We start from the raw sequence: 14,568 nt of genomic DNA, 5'->3' as shown, positions 1-14,568 counted from the left end.
ACGATCCTAATTCTCAAAACAGAAGAGAAAAGGTGGGAGGAACTTTCAGACTGCTCACAGAAGGAATATGCTGAAAGGCCAACATGAGAAAGAAGCAGCAGATCGAAAACGCAAGCAAGAGGAACAAATGGAAACTGAGCAGTAAGTATTTTTTTTTTTCTAAATTTTGAGTTCTTTTTAAAGGCTAGCATGGAATTTTTAAATAATAGACTTTCATTTTCCAGACTTTATGAAGCCTTTTGAAGAAGTGACTTTTCCCATGTGTTAGAAAAATCTTCAATATATGATGATGATTTCAGGCTTCATTCTTTTCTGAGAGGATGAAATTGACTGAGGCAGGCACTCTGTTAATTATTTTTGAATTTAAACGAAGTGCAGATAGGATTTAATTGATACTGGCTTTGCAAGAAGTGTACTCATCCTCTACCATTTGTTTGTATAATACATATAGAGGGGCGATAATATACTGGTGGACAAAGAATGCAGGAAATACCCTTATTCATCACACCACCAAGCAGGCCTCACCCCAAAGACCAGCAAAAGTAACAAAAGCACATTTGGAAACCTAGGAAGCCAGTAAAAGTAAATCTAAAGGCTGACAGGGTGTACATTATTATATATGTGCAATATAAATCAAATTCAAAGCTGTTTTCTCTTAAATTTTGATACTTAGAGATAGTACTTGCCATGGGGAATTTCTTTCCCCTTATTATATAATTTTATTACTAGAAGGAAAAGTAATAGCAATGATAATAATGAACAGACTTCGTGTCTTTATTACATTTGCTTTCCTAGTTACCTTTAGACTCACTTCTGAGTTCTTTCTCTGACATGCTTTTCTTTCCTCGTGAAGCGTCTTACATTCTGACTAAATTTTTGTTGTTGTTGTTTTAGTGAGATGATTTTTAAAACATGCTCTAGGTCAATAAGACAAAGTTAATGATGAGCAGTGAAACGATTCTTGAATAATTTTGTACTTTTTTTCTTTATATATCTGTAAGCCAAAGTCTTTCTTGACAAGTACAGCGTTTTACTCTGCTTTCTTAGTTTGGAGGATATACAAGTAGTTTTAGCTCCTTGAGGGAGTAATTTAAATAACTTATCTAAAGCTCAAAAATATTATTCCCTCTAATCTGTTAGACTTTAAGCACTTCTGTAAATATTTAAGTTATTCTTTGTCACCTATCATTTTCTATTCTATCTTTTCACTGAAAAGCTGTTGGACTGTTTGTTGCTTTTGACTTTATTGTGCTCCCAAAATTAAGATATAAAATTAGTTGTTACTAGTAGATGTAGCCCAACCCTTCTTTAGTATCTTGAAGTTATCTTTATGTATTTCAGTTTCTTTTAAATGTCCTCCAATGTAACTTTCTCAAATTCTAATATTTGTGTTTTCTTTCCTTCTCCTGTTATTACAAAACTTTGTACTTGGACAGTTTTGCTCTGTAAAGCATTTCAGATGCAGCTTGTGTGAAATGCATTATGCAAAATAAAGTTTATTGTATTGTATTCCCAGCCAAACAACATGTAATCTACAGTAATAAAAAATATATCTCATTTTGGGCTCAAAGCATTAATCCAGTTACTGAAAAGAGAATACAAGTGGAGCAAACAAGAGATGAAGATCTTGAGACAGACTCATTGGACTGAATTTCCCCCTTCCCCCCATTGATGGAAGAATGTTCCAGATTCTAAATTGAGGACTTCATTATTAATGGCATTACTGTGTTATGATTGTTAACAAATTTCCTGTAAGGTACACACTACATACTAAGGTCGGCCATCATTCCTGTTTTTTTTTTTTAACCAAGCTTAAAATGAAGCTTTGTGTTTGAAAGTAATAACAAGCTCAGACGAAGATGGTGGTTGTACATTATTCATTTAGAAAATATAAAAATTCATTTTGTTTTGAAGCTAGTTATTAAACTGGAATAGCAGTTATATCCCTGAGAATGGGGCCCTTCTCTTGACATTCCTTTGTTGTTTAATTCTTTAGAATCTTAATAAATGTTTTTTTTAATCCTGAGAGATTAAACAGTAGTAGACTTGTTAAGAATGAAACTGTAACCAAAATTTTAAAATAAAGTTTTTTTAAAAAAAAAAAACCTGATTTTTAGATATTTTTTGTTCTTGTCTATTTGAATTGGTTCATAATATGGCCTGAACTCTAAGCCAAGGTACTAGAAATTAAGATTTCAATTTTAAGTGGTTATTTTTGTGATTGACAATAAAATGGTACCTTTTGTGAAATGTTAGTGAATGTTACTGGACTTCATTCAAGTTTGATAAATTGGCCAAAATTAAAAAAAAAAATGATATCTTAAGTCTATTTAACCTTAAAGCTAACTTCAAAACTCATTAATCTACTTGTTGCATACACAACGATTAAATTGGTCTATTTTAACATGCAGCTTTAAAAAAGAACTGATGTAGAATCCATTAAATATTTATAGGTATCATCTTCCCATTGTGGCCTATTTGTCCAGTGACCCTGAAATTGGTCTTCTAGCAACACACTATTTATGATGTCACTGAAAAGTTAGATGAGATTTAATTTAGCATGTTAATTAGAGTTTTGCTTACATTTATGCTATGGAACTGCACCATTCTAAGAGCTATAGTCAACTCCTTTGCAGTCTAGGCTATTGACTTATTTTAAGGAAAACATTTTTAGCTTTTACATAGGGATTGTGGGCATTTAGTCACAAAGTTCCAATGTTTTAAAATATTTTTGTTAACATTTGATAGGCAGAATAAAGATGAAGGAAAGAAGCCAGAAGTTAAGAAAGTGGAGAAGAAGCGAGGTTAGTTATTTCACTTTCTAAGATACATAAAATTATACATGGAAAGGCAGACATAACTTTTCATGTATTGGTTTTGGAATAATTTTATACTCATATCCTACAAATATACTTTTTCAAATCCCTAATGGGCTTTACATAAATTGCATTGTATTTTAAGCATAATCAAGTGAACTTGCTTGTTTAATGCTCATTAATTATTTGATGGTGTCAAATTTTAGTACACTTGCTGAAAGCTGGATGCTTTCCCATTTCAGACAAATCCCTTGGTTAAACATAAGGAAAAGCAGGTGTTTGGGGACTGGAGAGCAGAGGAGTTATCGTATGCAGACTATTTATTTTAGAAAAAACGCAGCCAAGTGGTGGTTTTGTGCTTTTACACTGCATGTTGCTTTTCTCATCCAGACACTAAAAATGGCAATAAGTACTTATTCTTAGTTAAGCTATTGTGCATATCTTTGAGCTTCTTAGTAAAGATTACTAAGAACATTTTTTTTTAAGTCCACTAATTCATTATACTTAGCCTGTATACAGAAATACTGGTTTTGGAAAAACTGTTCACTGTTTTTCACATATTTTAATTTGTAGAAACATCAATGGATTCTCGACTTCAAAGGATACATGCTGAGATTAAAAATTCACTCAAAATTGATAATCTTGTAAGTGTTTAACTTCATTTAATACTACAGTACTGCATTTATAGCTTCATCTTTTATTTTCTCACATGATCTTATGAGTATGTACATTTAACTCAAGGGATAATTAGTGGTCATTTTGCACTACCTTTTTTTTTTTTTTTTTGAAACGATCTTTAGAAACAAGTGTTAAGATAATTAACAGCTATGAAATTACTGTTTTGTCATGAAGGATGTGAACAGATGCATTGAGGCCTTGGATGAACTTGCTTCACTTCAGGTCACAATGCAACAAGCTCAGAAACACACAGAGATGATTACTACACTGAAAAAAGTAAGTGATTTCAAGTCATGTAGATTCTTTGAATTTTGTCATTACTTCATTTAAAAATTGTTTAAAAAAATCAGTTAGGAAAACAATTATGACGAATGTATATTGTTTTCTCAGATACGGCGATTCAAAGTTAGTCAGGTTATCATGGAAAAGTCTACAATGTTGTATAACAAGTTTAAGAACATGTTTTTGGTTGGTGAAGGAGATTCCGTGATCACACAAGTGCTGAATAAATCTCTTGCTGAACAAAGACAGCATGAGGAAGCGAATAAAACCAAAGATCAAGGGAAGAAAGGGCCAAACAAAAAGCTAGAGAAGGAACAAACAGGTATGTGGTAAAAAGCCAACAATTTCACGCCAGTTTTTAAACCATTTGCCAGGACTGCTTTTAAAAATGGCTTTGATACATAGTTTCACTGTGTATACACCACAGAAAAAGTATACATAGGCAAAATGGTGAAAATGTGATGGGCCTATTAAAGGACTAGAGCAATGTGCATTGAGAACAAAAAATCAGGTCAGTTTATATTCGACTTCTAAGGCAGAAACCATTGCTCATGAGGCAGATGACTCTGGATAAACATTTTTAAAAAGCCATCCATCACAATGCCTCCTCATTCCTAGAGGACCCACTTCCTGGTTGCTCAGCTGCTTCTGATGTTTTCTTCTCACCTAAAAAGTAAAATAGCGTGCAGTAGCCTTTTAAATTAAAACAGCCTCATAGGTGGAGACTATACCTGCCATTACTTGATACAGGTATTCTGATGATGCTGCTGAGTTACCCTGAGCAGACTTCACTGTATTAATGCTATGTCATTTTTTTTTTTTTTTTACTATGAAGTACTTATATATGAATAAGTTTACAGAAAATGATTTCTCATTGGTAGCATATAAATTCAGTCAACAATGATGGTGATGTCAAACAACCACAGATTGTCCACATAGGTGGCTAAGAAGATAATACCTTTGCTTTCTATTGGTTCTCAATGTACACAAACTTTCATATATAAAATTATTAAAATTATTGTGTGAAATTACCTTTAGGCTATGTATATAGGTGTGTACAAAACATAAATTTCATGTTTACAGTTGGGTCCCATCCCCAAGTTAAACTCATGTATATGCAAATACTTCCAAAACAATTCTGTGTCTTACCTACATTAAATGAGAAAGTCGTTTGTTTTTTTTTTAAATGATGGAGTTTCGCTCTTGTTGTCCAGGCTGGAGTGCAGAGGCGTGATCTCGGCTCACCACAACCTCCCTCTGGGTTCAAGCGATCCTCCTGCCTCAACCTCCAGAGTAGCTGGGATTACAGGCATACGCTACCACACCTAGCTAATTTTGTATTTTTAGTAGGGACGGGGTTTCTCCAGGTTGGTCAGGCTGGTCTTGAACTCCCAACCTCGGGTAATCCATCTGCCCCGGCTTCCCAAAGTGCCGGGATTACAGGCATGAGCCACCGTGCCTGGTGATAAAGTCTTATAAAGCACTTAGATGTGTAGCATATATGTAAAGCACTCAACCTTAGCTTCTACTTTTTTCACTAATTAGCAGTAGTTAAATCCTGCTAGTACTAACTACTTTTAAGTAGTTATTTTCTTTTCATTTGTATTAGGAAAAATTTATAACGTACACAAATAGAAATAACTTCTCATGTCCTTGTCATCCAGCTTTGGCAGTTCAGTTTATAATCATTGTGCTTTTGTAGCCCATAAGCTTTCTCTATGCCCCTCTTGAAAGTTTTTACGAAAAATCCCTGACCTATCATTTCACGCATAAACATTTCAGAATGTATGAAAGACTCTTAAAACAGAATCATAGTACCATTATCAGCTCCTCCAATCTTGTTATTAGACATCTTAGTGGCAGCTGCTTAAGGTAGAAGCTAGCATTTCAAAAGCGGTTGGTTTTTTGTTTTTTGTTGCTTTATTGGGGAATGACATGGGTCCCCTTAGAGAATTATTAATATGACTTACAGGAAAACCCCCTTTATTAGGCACAAAAATATCAATTAGGAAATAACTCATTTAGCACTTTGTTCTAAAATAATAAATTTTAAAATTTGATTCACATTGCTTTTTCTTAGTATCAATATGCTTAGAATTCTAACACCCTGTAGTCTTCCTGGTAATAGTAATAACCAGAATAATCAGATTAATAATCCACTTCCTGTACCCATAGATAGTTAACCTGCTTTTTATGGTACCTTAGCTACCCAAAGCCTCTGGTGGTTATCTGCTCCCCTTTTTGACAAAGCATCAAAACCCAATTCTAACATTCAAGAGGGGGCTGTATTACAATGTAATTTCAAATAAAAGACATTAAATAGTAGAAACACGAGGGCCATGTTGTATTTTGATTTTGGATCTTTAGTAGACACCTTCAGTTATTATTTTGTAAGCTTTAACAAACTTTTTCCATTGGATTCCTTCTCAAGGGTCAAAGACTCTAAATGGAGGATCTGATGCTCAAGACGGTAATCAGCCACAACATAACGGGGACAGCAACGAAGAGAGCAAAGACAACCATGAAGCCAGCACGAAGAAAAAGTGAGGAATAGGTTTTAATGGGTCTTGTGTGTTTTTATTATTCAGGTTTTTAATCACATTTGTGTTCCAAGGTTATCTTAGTATAATAAGCAGTTATCTTTTGATTACCCAATTCCTGAATTCAGTAAGCAAGTTATAATTCAAAAAGGAAGAAGAGTAAAAACCTTTTATTGACAGTTACTTTGCCACTGAATTCAAGGGAATGGAACTAGCTGGGAACCCAGTTAAAAAGAAAATATTTGCTCCTGGACTTTTTACTGAGATACTGTCAGTAATGACTTGCATTCACACTTTCTTGAATTGTGAGAGGATAATTGTAAAATGTTGGATGGAGGATCACAGTTTTTTTTGTTTTGTTTTTTCTTTTTTTGAGACAGAGTTTCACTCTTGTTGCCCAGGCTGAAGTGCAATGGCATGATCGTGCTCACTGCAACCTCTGCTTCCCAGATTCAAGCGATTCTCCTGCCTCAGCCTCCCAAGTAGCTGGGATTACAGGCGCCTGCCATGACGCCCATCTAATTTTTTGTGTTTTTAGTAGAGACGAGGTTTCACCATGTTGGTCAGCCTGGCCTCGAACTCCTGACCTCAGGTGATCCACCCACCTCGGCTTCCCAAAGTGTTGGGATTACAGGTGTGAGCCAACACGTCCGGCCATCAGGCTATTTTTTAATACCCACCCTAAAATAGGCTATGGAGCCATAGTTGAAGTCTTGGTTTGTTCCACTGTGTATTTGAAGGACTTAGATTGAAGCATCCCTTCTAATTCTGAAATTGAAGGAAATCTTGTTGTTTATGTGTGTATCAACCTCTCTTTTTATTAAGATTTTGAAATATGTTGGTATCACAGATATAAAACATTCTCATGTTCTTTAAAGAGAATTCACTTTTAAGCTAGAAATGATGGAAAAGTCTTGGTCCATGACACTTTCCTGAGTTATTTTGCTTCATCTGCATATTACTTTGGGAAGAAGATACAACATGGTAAATTAACAGTTTTGAAAAAGAAAATAATAATGACTGTTCTAATAACAAGTCAAGGTTTTTTTTGGTTTGGTTGGTTTCAGTCTTTTCATGGGTTTAAAAAATACAATGCAGACTTAATGTCTTTTTTTCCTTCATCAGGAGAAAATCCTAATTCCAGTTGTACCTTTCCCCCTTTTCTTCAGGCCATCCAGTGAAGAGAGAGAGACTGAAATATCTCTGAAGGATTCTACACTAGATAACTAGGTTGACATACCTGGAATATAGAGAACACTTGAGAAGTTTGTAATGGTTTTCATTTGAAATAGACTGCTGAAAGTTTTAAATTTTTATAAGCATAGGTTTGATGTTGAAAACTTGTTTTGAGGGAGAAAGTCCCTTTATCTTTGTTTTAAAGTAAACATTATCGCTAAGTAAGTGTACTTGTGCAGTATTAACAGCTACATTATACAGTAAATGTGGGATAAAATCCATTTAGAAAATGTTAAACTGCTTTTCCAGACATGGTTGTAGCATATTTTCAATTAGTGTGTGTATGTTAATGTGTAATTGATAGAACAAAGTTACATTTTTAAAACTGCTACTTGTATAAACCTTGCCTCTTTTCCCAAATACCGTGGGTTTTGTGCATAGTTTTTACAAACCTTGGATTTACCAGACTGTCTTTTCACTGTTTGTGGGTTTTGTAGAAGTTACGCATTTTTATGGTAGATAAAATGTTACTTCTATACAAGTACTCACTCCCTTTTTATCAAAAGTTAATTTTAATCTCACAGTCTACATTGTGCTACATTATCCAGCTTCTTTGGAACAATGTGTGCTCTGTATATGGTTTTTTTTGGTATGACAACTAATTAAGCAACTGACATTGAACTGACTAAGAATTCTACAAACTATAAAACATTGTTAATTTCTGAAGGTAATTTAGTTTTGTGGCTGGGCATTCAGTGAAGTCTTAGGACTTCTCTGCAGATAACTGACTGGGTATATATAGGAATGAATCTGGCTTTAGGGTTAAATCATTTAAGGTCCTTTTATAGACAGGCACTAGTAACTAAAACTGAAAACTAAGTTTATTTTTGAGGGATGTTGTTAAAAATGTCTTTAGGAAGTCACTAAATAGTACTTAATTGGAAGAAAAAATCATGATGCTTATACAATAAATATAAATAAATGCTATATAAGGAAACTCACCTATTTGAAATCATGGCTATATCATTTTTATTTTCTAGATTCCAAAAATACAAACACTAGTTGTTCCAGCATTGTACTTTGATAGTCTAGTCTGCACTTTGACGTGCATGGACTAAAAACAGGGTGAAACCAATGTTACAAAATTTAAGGGTATGTTTAAACTAAAGGATAGCATTTCTAAGATATTTTGAATATTAGGTCATTTGCCACTTTTCAGTAAGTAGGATACTTCTCATGTTTTGAAATTATATGAATATGGAAAAAAATGGCTTAAGACCAGCGTCTGTGTATGACATTGTATGGTTGACCTTCTGAGATAACTCTTTTCATCTACAGAATTGCATTTTTGCTTTTACGAGGTCTTATAATGGAACTAGGAATCACCGTTTTAAGAGAACCTGCATATATACCAGTCATTATCTGTTTGGTCCTTACACAGTTTTAACTTAGATTTATTCTAGTTAAGCCATAAGTTCAACGTGTAAACTTGTTTTGATTAAAGATTTTTTCTATCAAACTCTGCTAGTAAATTACTTTCTTGCTATTTACAAGAGTAAGTGATGGAATTCTGGTTTTGCTGCCAAGGAAATAATTTCTTAGTTAACTGGTCACAGAGATTGTGTTGTTTTGGGAAACGGTGTTAACAGTAAGCTCAAGATGATAAAAAATAAAGGAAATATTTCTCTTTTGTTCACCCTCCCTTTCTTCCCATGACCCACCAGATCTATAGTTTTACAAAGCCACAGAATATTCAAATTCTAGAGATACAGCATCATTCTCATAATTTATGTCAGTTTGTACAGGCTGACCTTGCTCTAACTAGTTGATGTATGTTCGCTTCAAGCATAATTGCCGTTTCTTTAATCGTAACTCTCAAGAAATGTGCTTGGTCATAGGCTGATTTACAGATAACTTCTCAGAACGCTTGATAATTATTCACAAGACTTAAGAACTTTCAGGATCACTGAAATTGTTCATTGGCTCAATTTGTGTGTGTGGTCAAAACTCCACAGCTTGACAAGGCACCAAGAGGTAATTCTGAGACAGATAGATAGCCCCCACCCCTCCAAAAAGTACATGTAATATGTATGTTTTAACACCTCTTTGGGGCTAGTATGTGTGTGTATGTACGTATATGGTTTTTTTTTTTTTTTTTTTTTTGAGACGGAGTCTTGCTCTGTCGCCCAGGCTGGAGTGCAGTGGCGCAATCTTGGCTCACTCCAAGCTCTGCCTCCCGGGTTCACGCCATTCTCCTGCCTCAGCCTCCCCAAGTAGCTGGGACTACAGGCGCCCGCCACCACGCCCGGCTAATTTTTTGTATTTTTAGTAGAGATGGGGTTTCACCGTGGTCTCGATCTCCTGACCTCGTGATCCGTCCGCCTCGGCCTCCCAAAGTGCTGGGATTACAAGCGTGAGCCACCGCGCCCGGCTCGTATATGTTTTGATTACTGGATAAAAGAGTCATACATCAGCTGGGCGCAGTGGCACGTGCCTGTAATCCCAGCTACTTCGGAGGCTGAGGAGGAGAATTGCTTGAATCCGGGAGGCAGAGGTTGCAGTGAGCTGAGATTGCCCCACTGCACTCCAGCCTGGGAGACAGAGCAAGACTCCCATCTCAAAGTCATACCATGACCAAGCAGAACTGACTATTGAAGGTTTTCTTAGCTGCTTGGAGAAATTGCAGATACATCCATCTGAATCTGAGAACTGATTGGGATTTGGTATGTGAACAACTGGAGAGAACCATACACTTTATAATTATTATATCCGGTGATTTCAAATAATATGATAGATTCTGCTGATACAGTACTGCTGTCTGTTCCTACTCACATACACTTACCTGGTTACAGACGTCAGGTCAAGATGAGGTCTGCATCTAATCCTGTATAAGAGCAAAGATTTTTCATAGGGTGCTGTGAGGGCTTCGCTAACTTTATTTTGTCCGATTGGCCAGAAAAAGGATGCTCTAATGGAAATAGCAAACCTGTATCATTAAACTCTTTAGAAACAAAGAAACTGGTTTAATAGGCAGAAATGTGTTTATGTTTGTGTTGTGTAATTCTGCAACACAATGTTAGAGATGACTGACCTTTCTCCTAGTAAAACTAAAATGTCTAATTATCCTTAAACGGTACTGAGGCCTGAAGAATGTTTTGAGACGGAGTCTCGCTCTGTCGCCCAGGCTGGAGTGCAGTGGCGCAGTCTCGGCTCACTGCAAGCTCCGCCTCCCGGGTTCACGCCATTCTCCTGCCTCAGCCTCTCCGAGTAGCTGGGACTACAGGCACTCGCCACCACGCCCGGCTAATTTTTTTTGTATTTGTAGTAGAGACGGGGTTTCACCATGGTCTCGATCTCCTGACCTCGTGATCCGCCCGCCTCGGCCTCCCAAAGTGCTGGGATTACAAGCGTGAGCCACCACGCCCGGCCCTCCTGAAGAATGTTTGTTTAAAGAAATAGCTATTGCTTCTCTAGTGACTTTTGTGCATGTGTATCCACTATTATATAAAAGTCAAATTCAACTACCAAGCAGGTTGATTGACATGTTCATGACAACATTTTCACATTTGCCTATCTTCATTAGATAATGTGTTACATGTAATTTGACAGGCATGTTACATTTGATTGAAATAAGCATAAAGAAAAGCTGTCTCGAAAAAAGAGAAAATCTGTCTTAAATCAGGGGTTTTATAGCTCCAGAAATACACAAAGTTAGGAATTTCTTTTGACTTGAACTTGGTGGGATACCTGTATAACTGATACATAACACACGGGCAAACTGTGGGAGTAAACTGGTTGATTAACTTTTCTCCTCAGTTTCACCAGGAAACAATAATAGGTACCCAAGTCTTGGATGAAAAAGTTAACCTTAAGAACTAGCACAATAACATTCTCAAGTAACAAAAGAAGAATCACAGTAGCAGAAATGTTTTAACTGGCATGTTTCTTCTTTGTCCATTAAAATGAATTGACACCACACATGGAATAATGCGTTACGACAATAATTAACTTCTTGAAGTTTGGTGTTTTGAGAGTATGAAATGAAAATGAATAAAATAAAATATCCTTGCATATGCATGTAAGACCTATAAGGAATGCCGTATTAAAAATAAAGGAATCAAAGTTTTTACCCATGGAATTTCAGGGTTGGGTAGATCACTCATTTATCTTAAATCTATGGTTTGCTGGCAGTTATGAATGTGCTCAATTTTAGCATTGTTGTATACAAGAAAGTAAAAATTTAGGTATAACATAAGCCAGCCTTTTGAGTTCTCTATACTGATTATCTGTGTACTGACTGAATCAGTGAATGAGAACACTAGACATACCAGAAACACGTGCTTGTCATCTCCAAGCCAATGGACTTAACTGTGGCATTTAAGTCCATAAAACATACTTCACTGTCAAACACATAGGCTTATAGGTTTCATCAGTTTTCCATGTATATGATAAATGTTCTTAGCCATCCAGATATTTGGTCAAATTTAAATACAACCTAGGAGAGAGAAAGTGGAGTTTATTTATTTTAAATGATGCATTTGAAATCTATAGTCTTCCTAAAAGTCTTTTAAACAGTATTAAATTTTCTACCCATAAAGGTTTCCAGAAAATATTTGAATATAGATACCTATAAATCTATCTGATGGTCTAGACCTGAAAATAAAGAGTTTGTTTTGCTGGGCGCTGTGGCTCATGCCTGTAATCCCAGCACTCTGGGAGGCCAAGGCGGATGGATCACTTGAGGTCAGGAGTTCGAGACTATTCTGGGCAACACAGTGAAACCCTGTCTCTACAAGAAATAAAATTAGCCTGCCATGGTGGCCTGTGCCTGTGGTCTCAGCTACTCGGTAGGCTGAGGTGGAAGGATCACCTGAGCCTAGGGAGGTCAGGGCTTCAGTGAGCCAAGATCACGCCACTGTACTCCAGCCTGGGTGACACAGTAAGACCCTATGTCAAAAAATAAGTTTAAAAAGTTTTTTTTTTTTTCTCTCAGAATAAGATGAGAGTAACTAGGATTACTATAGTAAGGGGACCAGAAGAATGGAAGACCTGGGCCAGAAAAACTTATTTTTTTTCTTTTTGCTTATATAATTTTGGTATATATCCAATAGTATCATTACCAGAGAATAAGTGAGCCAGAGCTAGCAATCAATAGGATCTTGATTTTTCCATGTCCCCACAGTCATACAAAATCTGCTATTGTTTTTTAAATCATAGTATTAAATTGACATTTTAAACTCATAGCATTCATAAAGCTTTTGTCAAGAAATAGAAAGCTTTAAGTTAATGTTATTTCTGGAGTTATGAGTATATACTCAAGATCTTTTTAAATTCATTATTCACATAGTCTTATTAACATGTCTTGTACGCCTAGTTTCCTTCAAAATAAAACCTAACATTACTAAACAGCACAGTAAGATTAAATTCCCCCAAAGCAGCTGGGCGCGATGGCTCACACCTGTAATCCCAACATTTTGGGAGGCTGAAGCAGGAGGATCACCTGAGGTTAGGAGTTTGAGACCAGCCTGGCCAACATGGTGAAACCCCAAATTAGCCAGGCATGGTGCCAGGTGCCTGTAATCCCAGCTACTCGGGAGGCTGTGGTAGGAGAATCACTTGAATCCGGGAGGCGGAGGCTGCAGTGAGCTGAGACTGCGCCATTGTATTCCAGCCTGGGCAACAAGAGTGAGACTTTGTCTCAAATAAATAAATAAATAAATATTCCCAAAGCTATTAATTTTGTCTTATTTGTAAATAATTCATTCTCCCTAATTTCCATTACAGATATTTGAAGGATCTTTACCTTGGAAGCCTCATGGCAGAAGGTGTAGCTCTCACATTCTTCAAAGAATTTTCAAAACACTTCCACTACTTGATGTATCATTAATTCTATCTTTAACAAAACACTTTGGACAGAGAATGAATAGGGAAGGCATGGATTGGGAGAAAGAGTTATGTGTGTGTGACAAAGGATTTAAAGTCAATACATAAAGTACTACAACTCAACTCAAAATGTGTAAAAAACTCAATACTATTTGGAATAAATATGAAATTAAACTATGTTATAAACATTTAAATACAATCATTACTTTATAAGAAAATCTGTGATTTGGACTTTTTTTTGGTAGCTTTAGCGGTCTGTTCAAAGTAGATCCTGTTCCTCAGTGGTGTTTCTTAGAAATAAGGTAACCATCCAAGAGAACAGTTATTTCATGAGGGGGTACTTTTGTGAGTGTAGCTATTCTTAATTAAAGGTTCCAGGATCAACATAAGGATAAGCAAGGAATTCCCCCAGTTTGTTGCCTTCTGAGTCATAGTGGAGCATTCGGAAGCAAACATCACAAAAGAAACATGGGTCCTCTGGTGCAAAACTGTCATTGTTCGTCACCCATCTGCAGTTTTTAAAAAAAGAAGTACATCATTACAATCAAATTTGCCATACTTTAACATGCTTTAAGTTATGACCTGTAGCAATATGTAAATATCACATTCTATTTCCTTATCAGTCTGTTATTAATGCATAATAATCCTTTAATTTTGTATACATAGATACAAATACGTCACCACCAATACTCTCTCTACAAAGCAAAAGGGCATCTAACATTAAGAAACATTGCAGAATGCTGTTTCTCTGTAACACTTACCCTTAAAGGAAGAATATAAATCTATTTGAAAGCATCACACATTTGCCATGACATACCTATCCTCCAAGTACGAATATAGTCATTTTCTTCTAACAGACCATCTTGAAAACCCGTGGCAAAATTAGATGCTACAGATCTGATACACTTTTGCTTAATATACCTTCTTAACTGATAAATGAGTACTGGTTAATTTGAAAACTATGTAACTCTTTTTACCTAGAACTCAAGATTATGTTATAAAGCACATACAAATAGCAATATGGGCAACATTATTCAACCAAAATGTTGAATGGCATGAAGATACTATTGTATGGTATGTTTGAATTCTGCATCTCATGGAATGTTTGCTTTTAACACATTATTTTCACTTTGATTTATCATGTTTTCCTATTCATCTTTTAGAACAGAGTATTGTGGTGGGGTGGCGAAAAC

The 14,568-nt window shown here is 35.8% G+C and overlaps 2 protein-coding genes across 8 annotated transcripts in view; one reads left to right on the top strand and one right to left on the bottom strand.

Annotated features, from left to right (window-relative positions):
- Window positions 1-9,183, top strand: part of PSIP1 (PC4 and SFRS1 interacting protein 1) — a 48,374-nt gene extending 39,191 nt beyond the window's left edge. For 2 of the 5 annotated variants that reach the window (XM_003260417.4, XM_012500777.2), the window contains exons 10-16: window positions 23-141; window positions 2,749-2,804; window positions 3,390-3,460; window positions 3,669-3,770; window positions 3,885-4,098; window positions 6,208-6,319; window positions 7,486-9,183. In XM_003260417.4, the coding sequence (XP_003260465.2) occupies window positions 23-141; window positions 2,749-2,804; window positions 3,390-3,460; window positions 3,669-3,770; window positions 3,885-4,098; window positions 6,208-6,319; window positions 7,486-7,546 (735 nt within the window). In that variant the 3' untranslated portion in view covers window positions 7,547-9,183. Of the gene's footprint in view, window positions 1-22; window positions 142-224; window positions 2,094-2,748; window positions 2,805-3,389; window positions 3,461-3,668; window positions 3,771-3,884; window positions 4,099-6,207; window positions 6,320-7,485 lie in introns of those variants that run through there. The other 3 variants (XM_030816701.1, XM_030816811.1, XM_030816755.1) reach the window with 3 other exon arrangements.
- A 1,838-nt stretch (window positions 9,184-11,021) lies between these two features.
- Window positions 11,022-14,568, bottom strand: part of SNAPC3 (small nuclear RNA activating complex polypeptide 3) — a 41,092-nt gene continuing 37,545 nt past the window's right edge. For 2 of the 3 annotated variants that reach the window (XR_004031302.1, XR_004031307.1), the window contains 2 exons: window positions 13,296-13,884; window positions 11,022-11,987 (listed from right to left, as the gene is read on the bottom strand). Coding sequence is in view for 1 of the 3 variants with exons in the window: in XM_003260419.4 (XP_003260467.2) it covers window positions 13,737-13,884 (148 nt within the window). In the remaining 2 variants the exon portion in view is untranslated. Of the gene's footprint in view, window positions 13,885-14,568 lie in introns of all 3 variants that reach the window. The other variant, XM_003260419.4, reaches the window with a different exon arrangement.

Source organism: Nomascus leucogenys, chromosome 1a, assembly GCF_006542625.1.
Source record: "Nomascus leucogenys isolate Asia chromosome 1a, Asia_NLE_v1, whole genome shotgun sequence".
Taxonomy (NCBI): domain Eukaryota; kingdom Metazoa; phylum Chordata; class Mammalia; order Primates; family Hylobatidae; genus Nomascus; species Nomascus leucogenys.
This window is presented reverse-complemented; position numbering and strand designations above follow the sequence as displayed.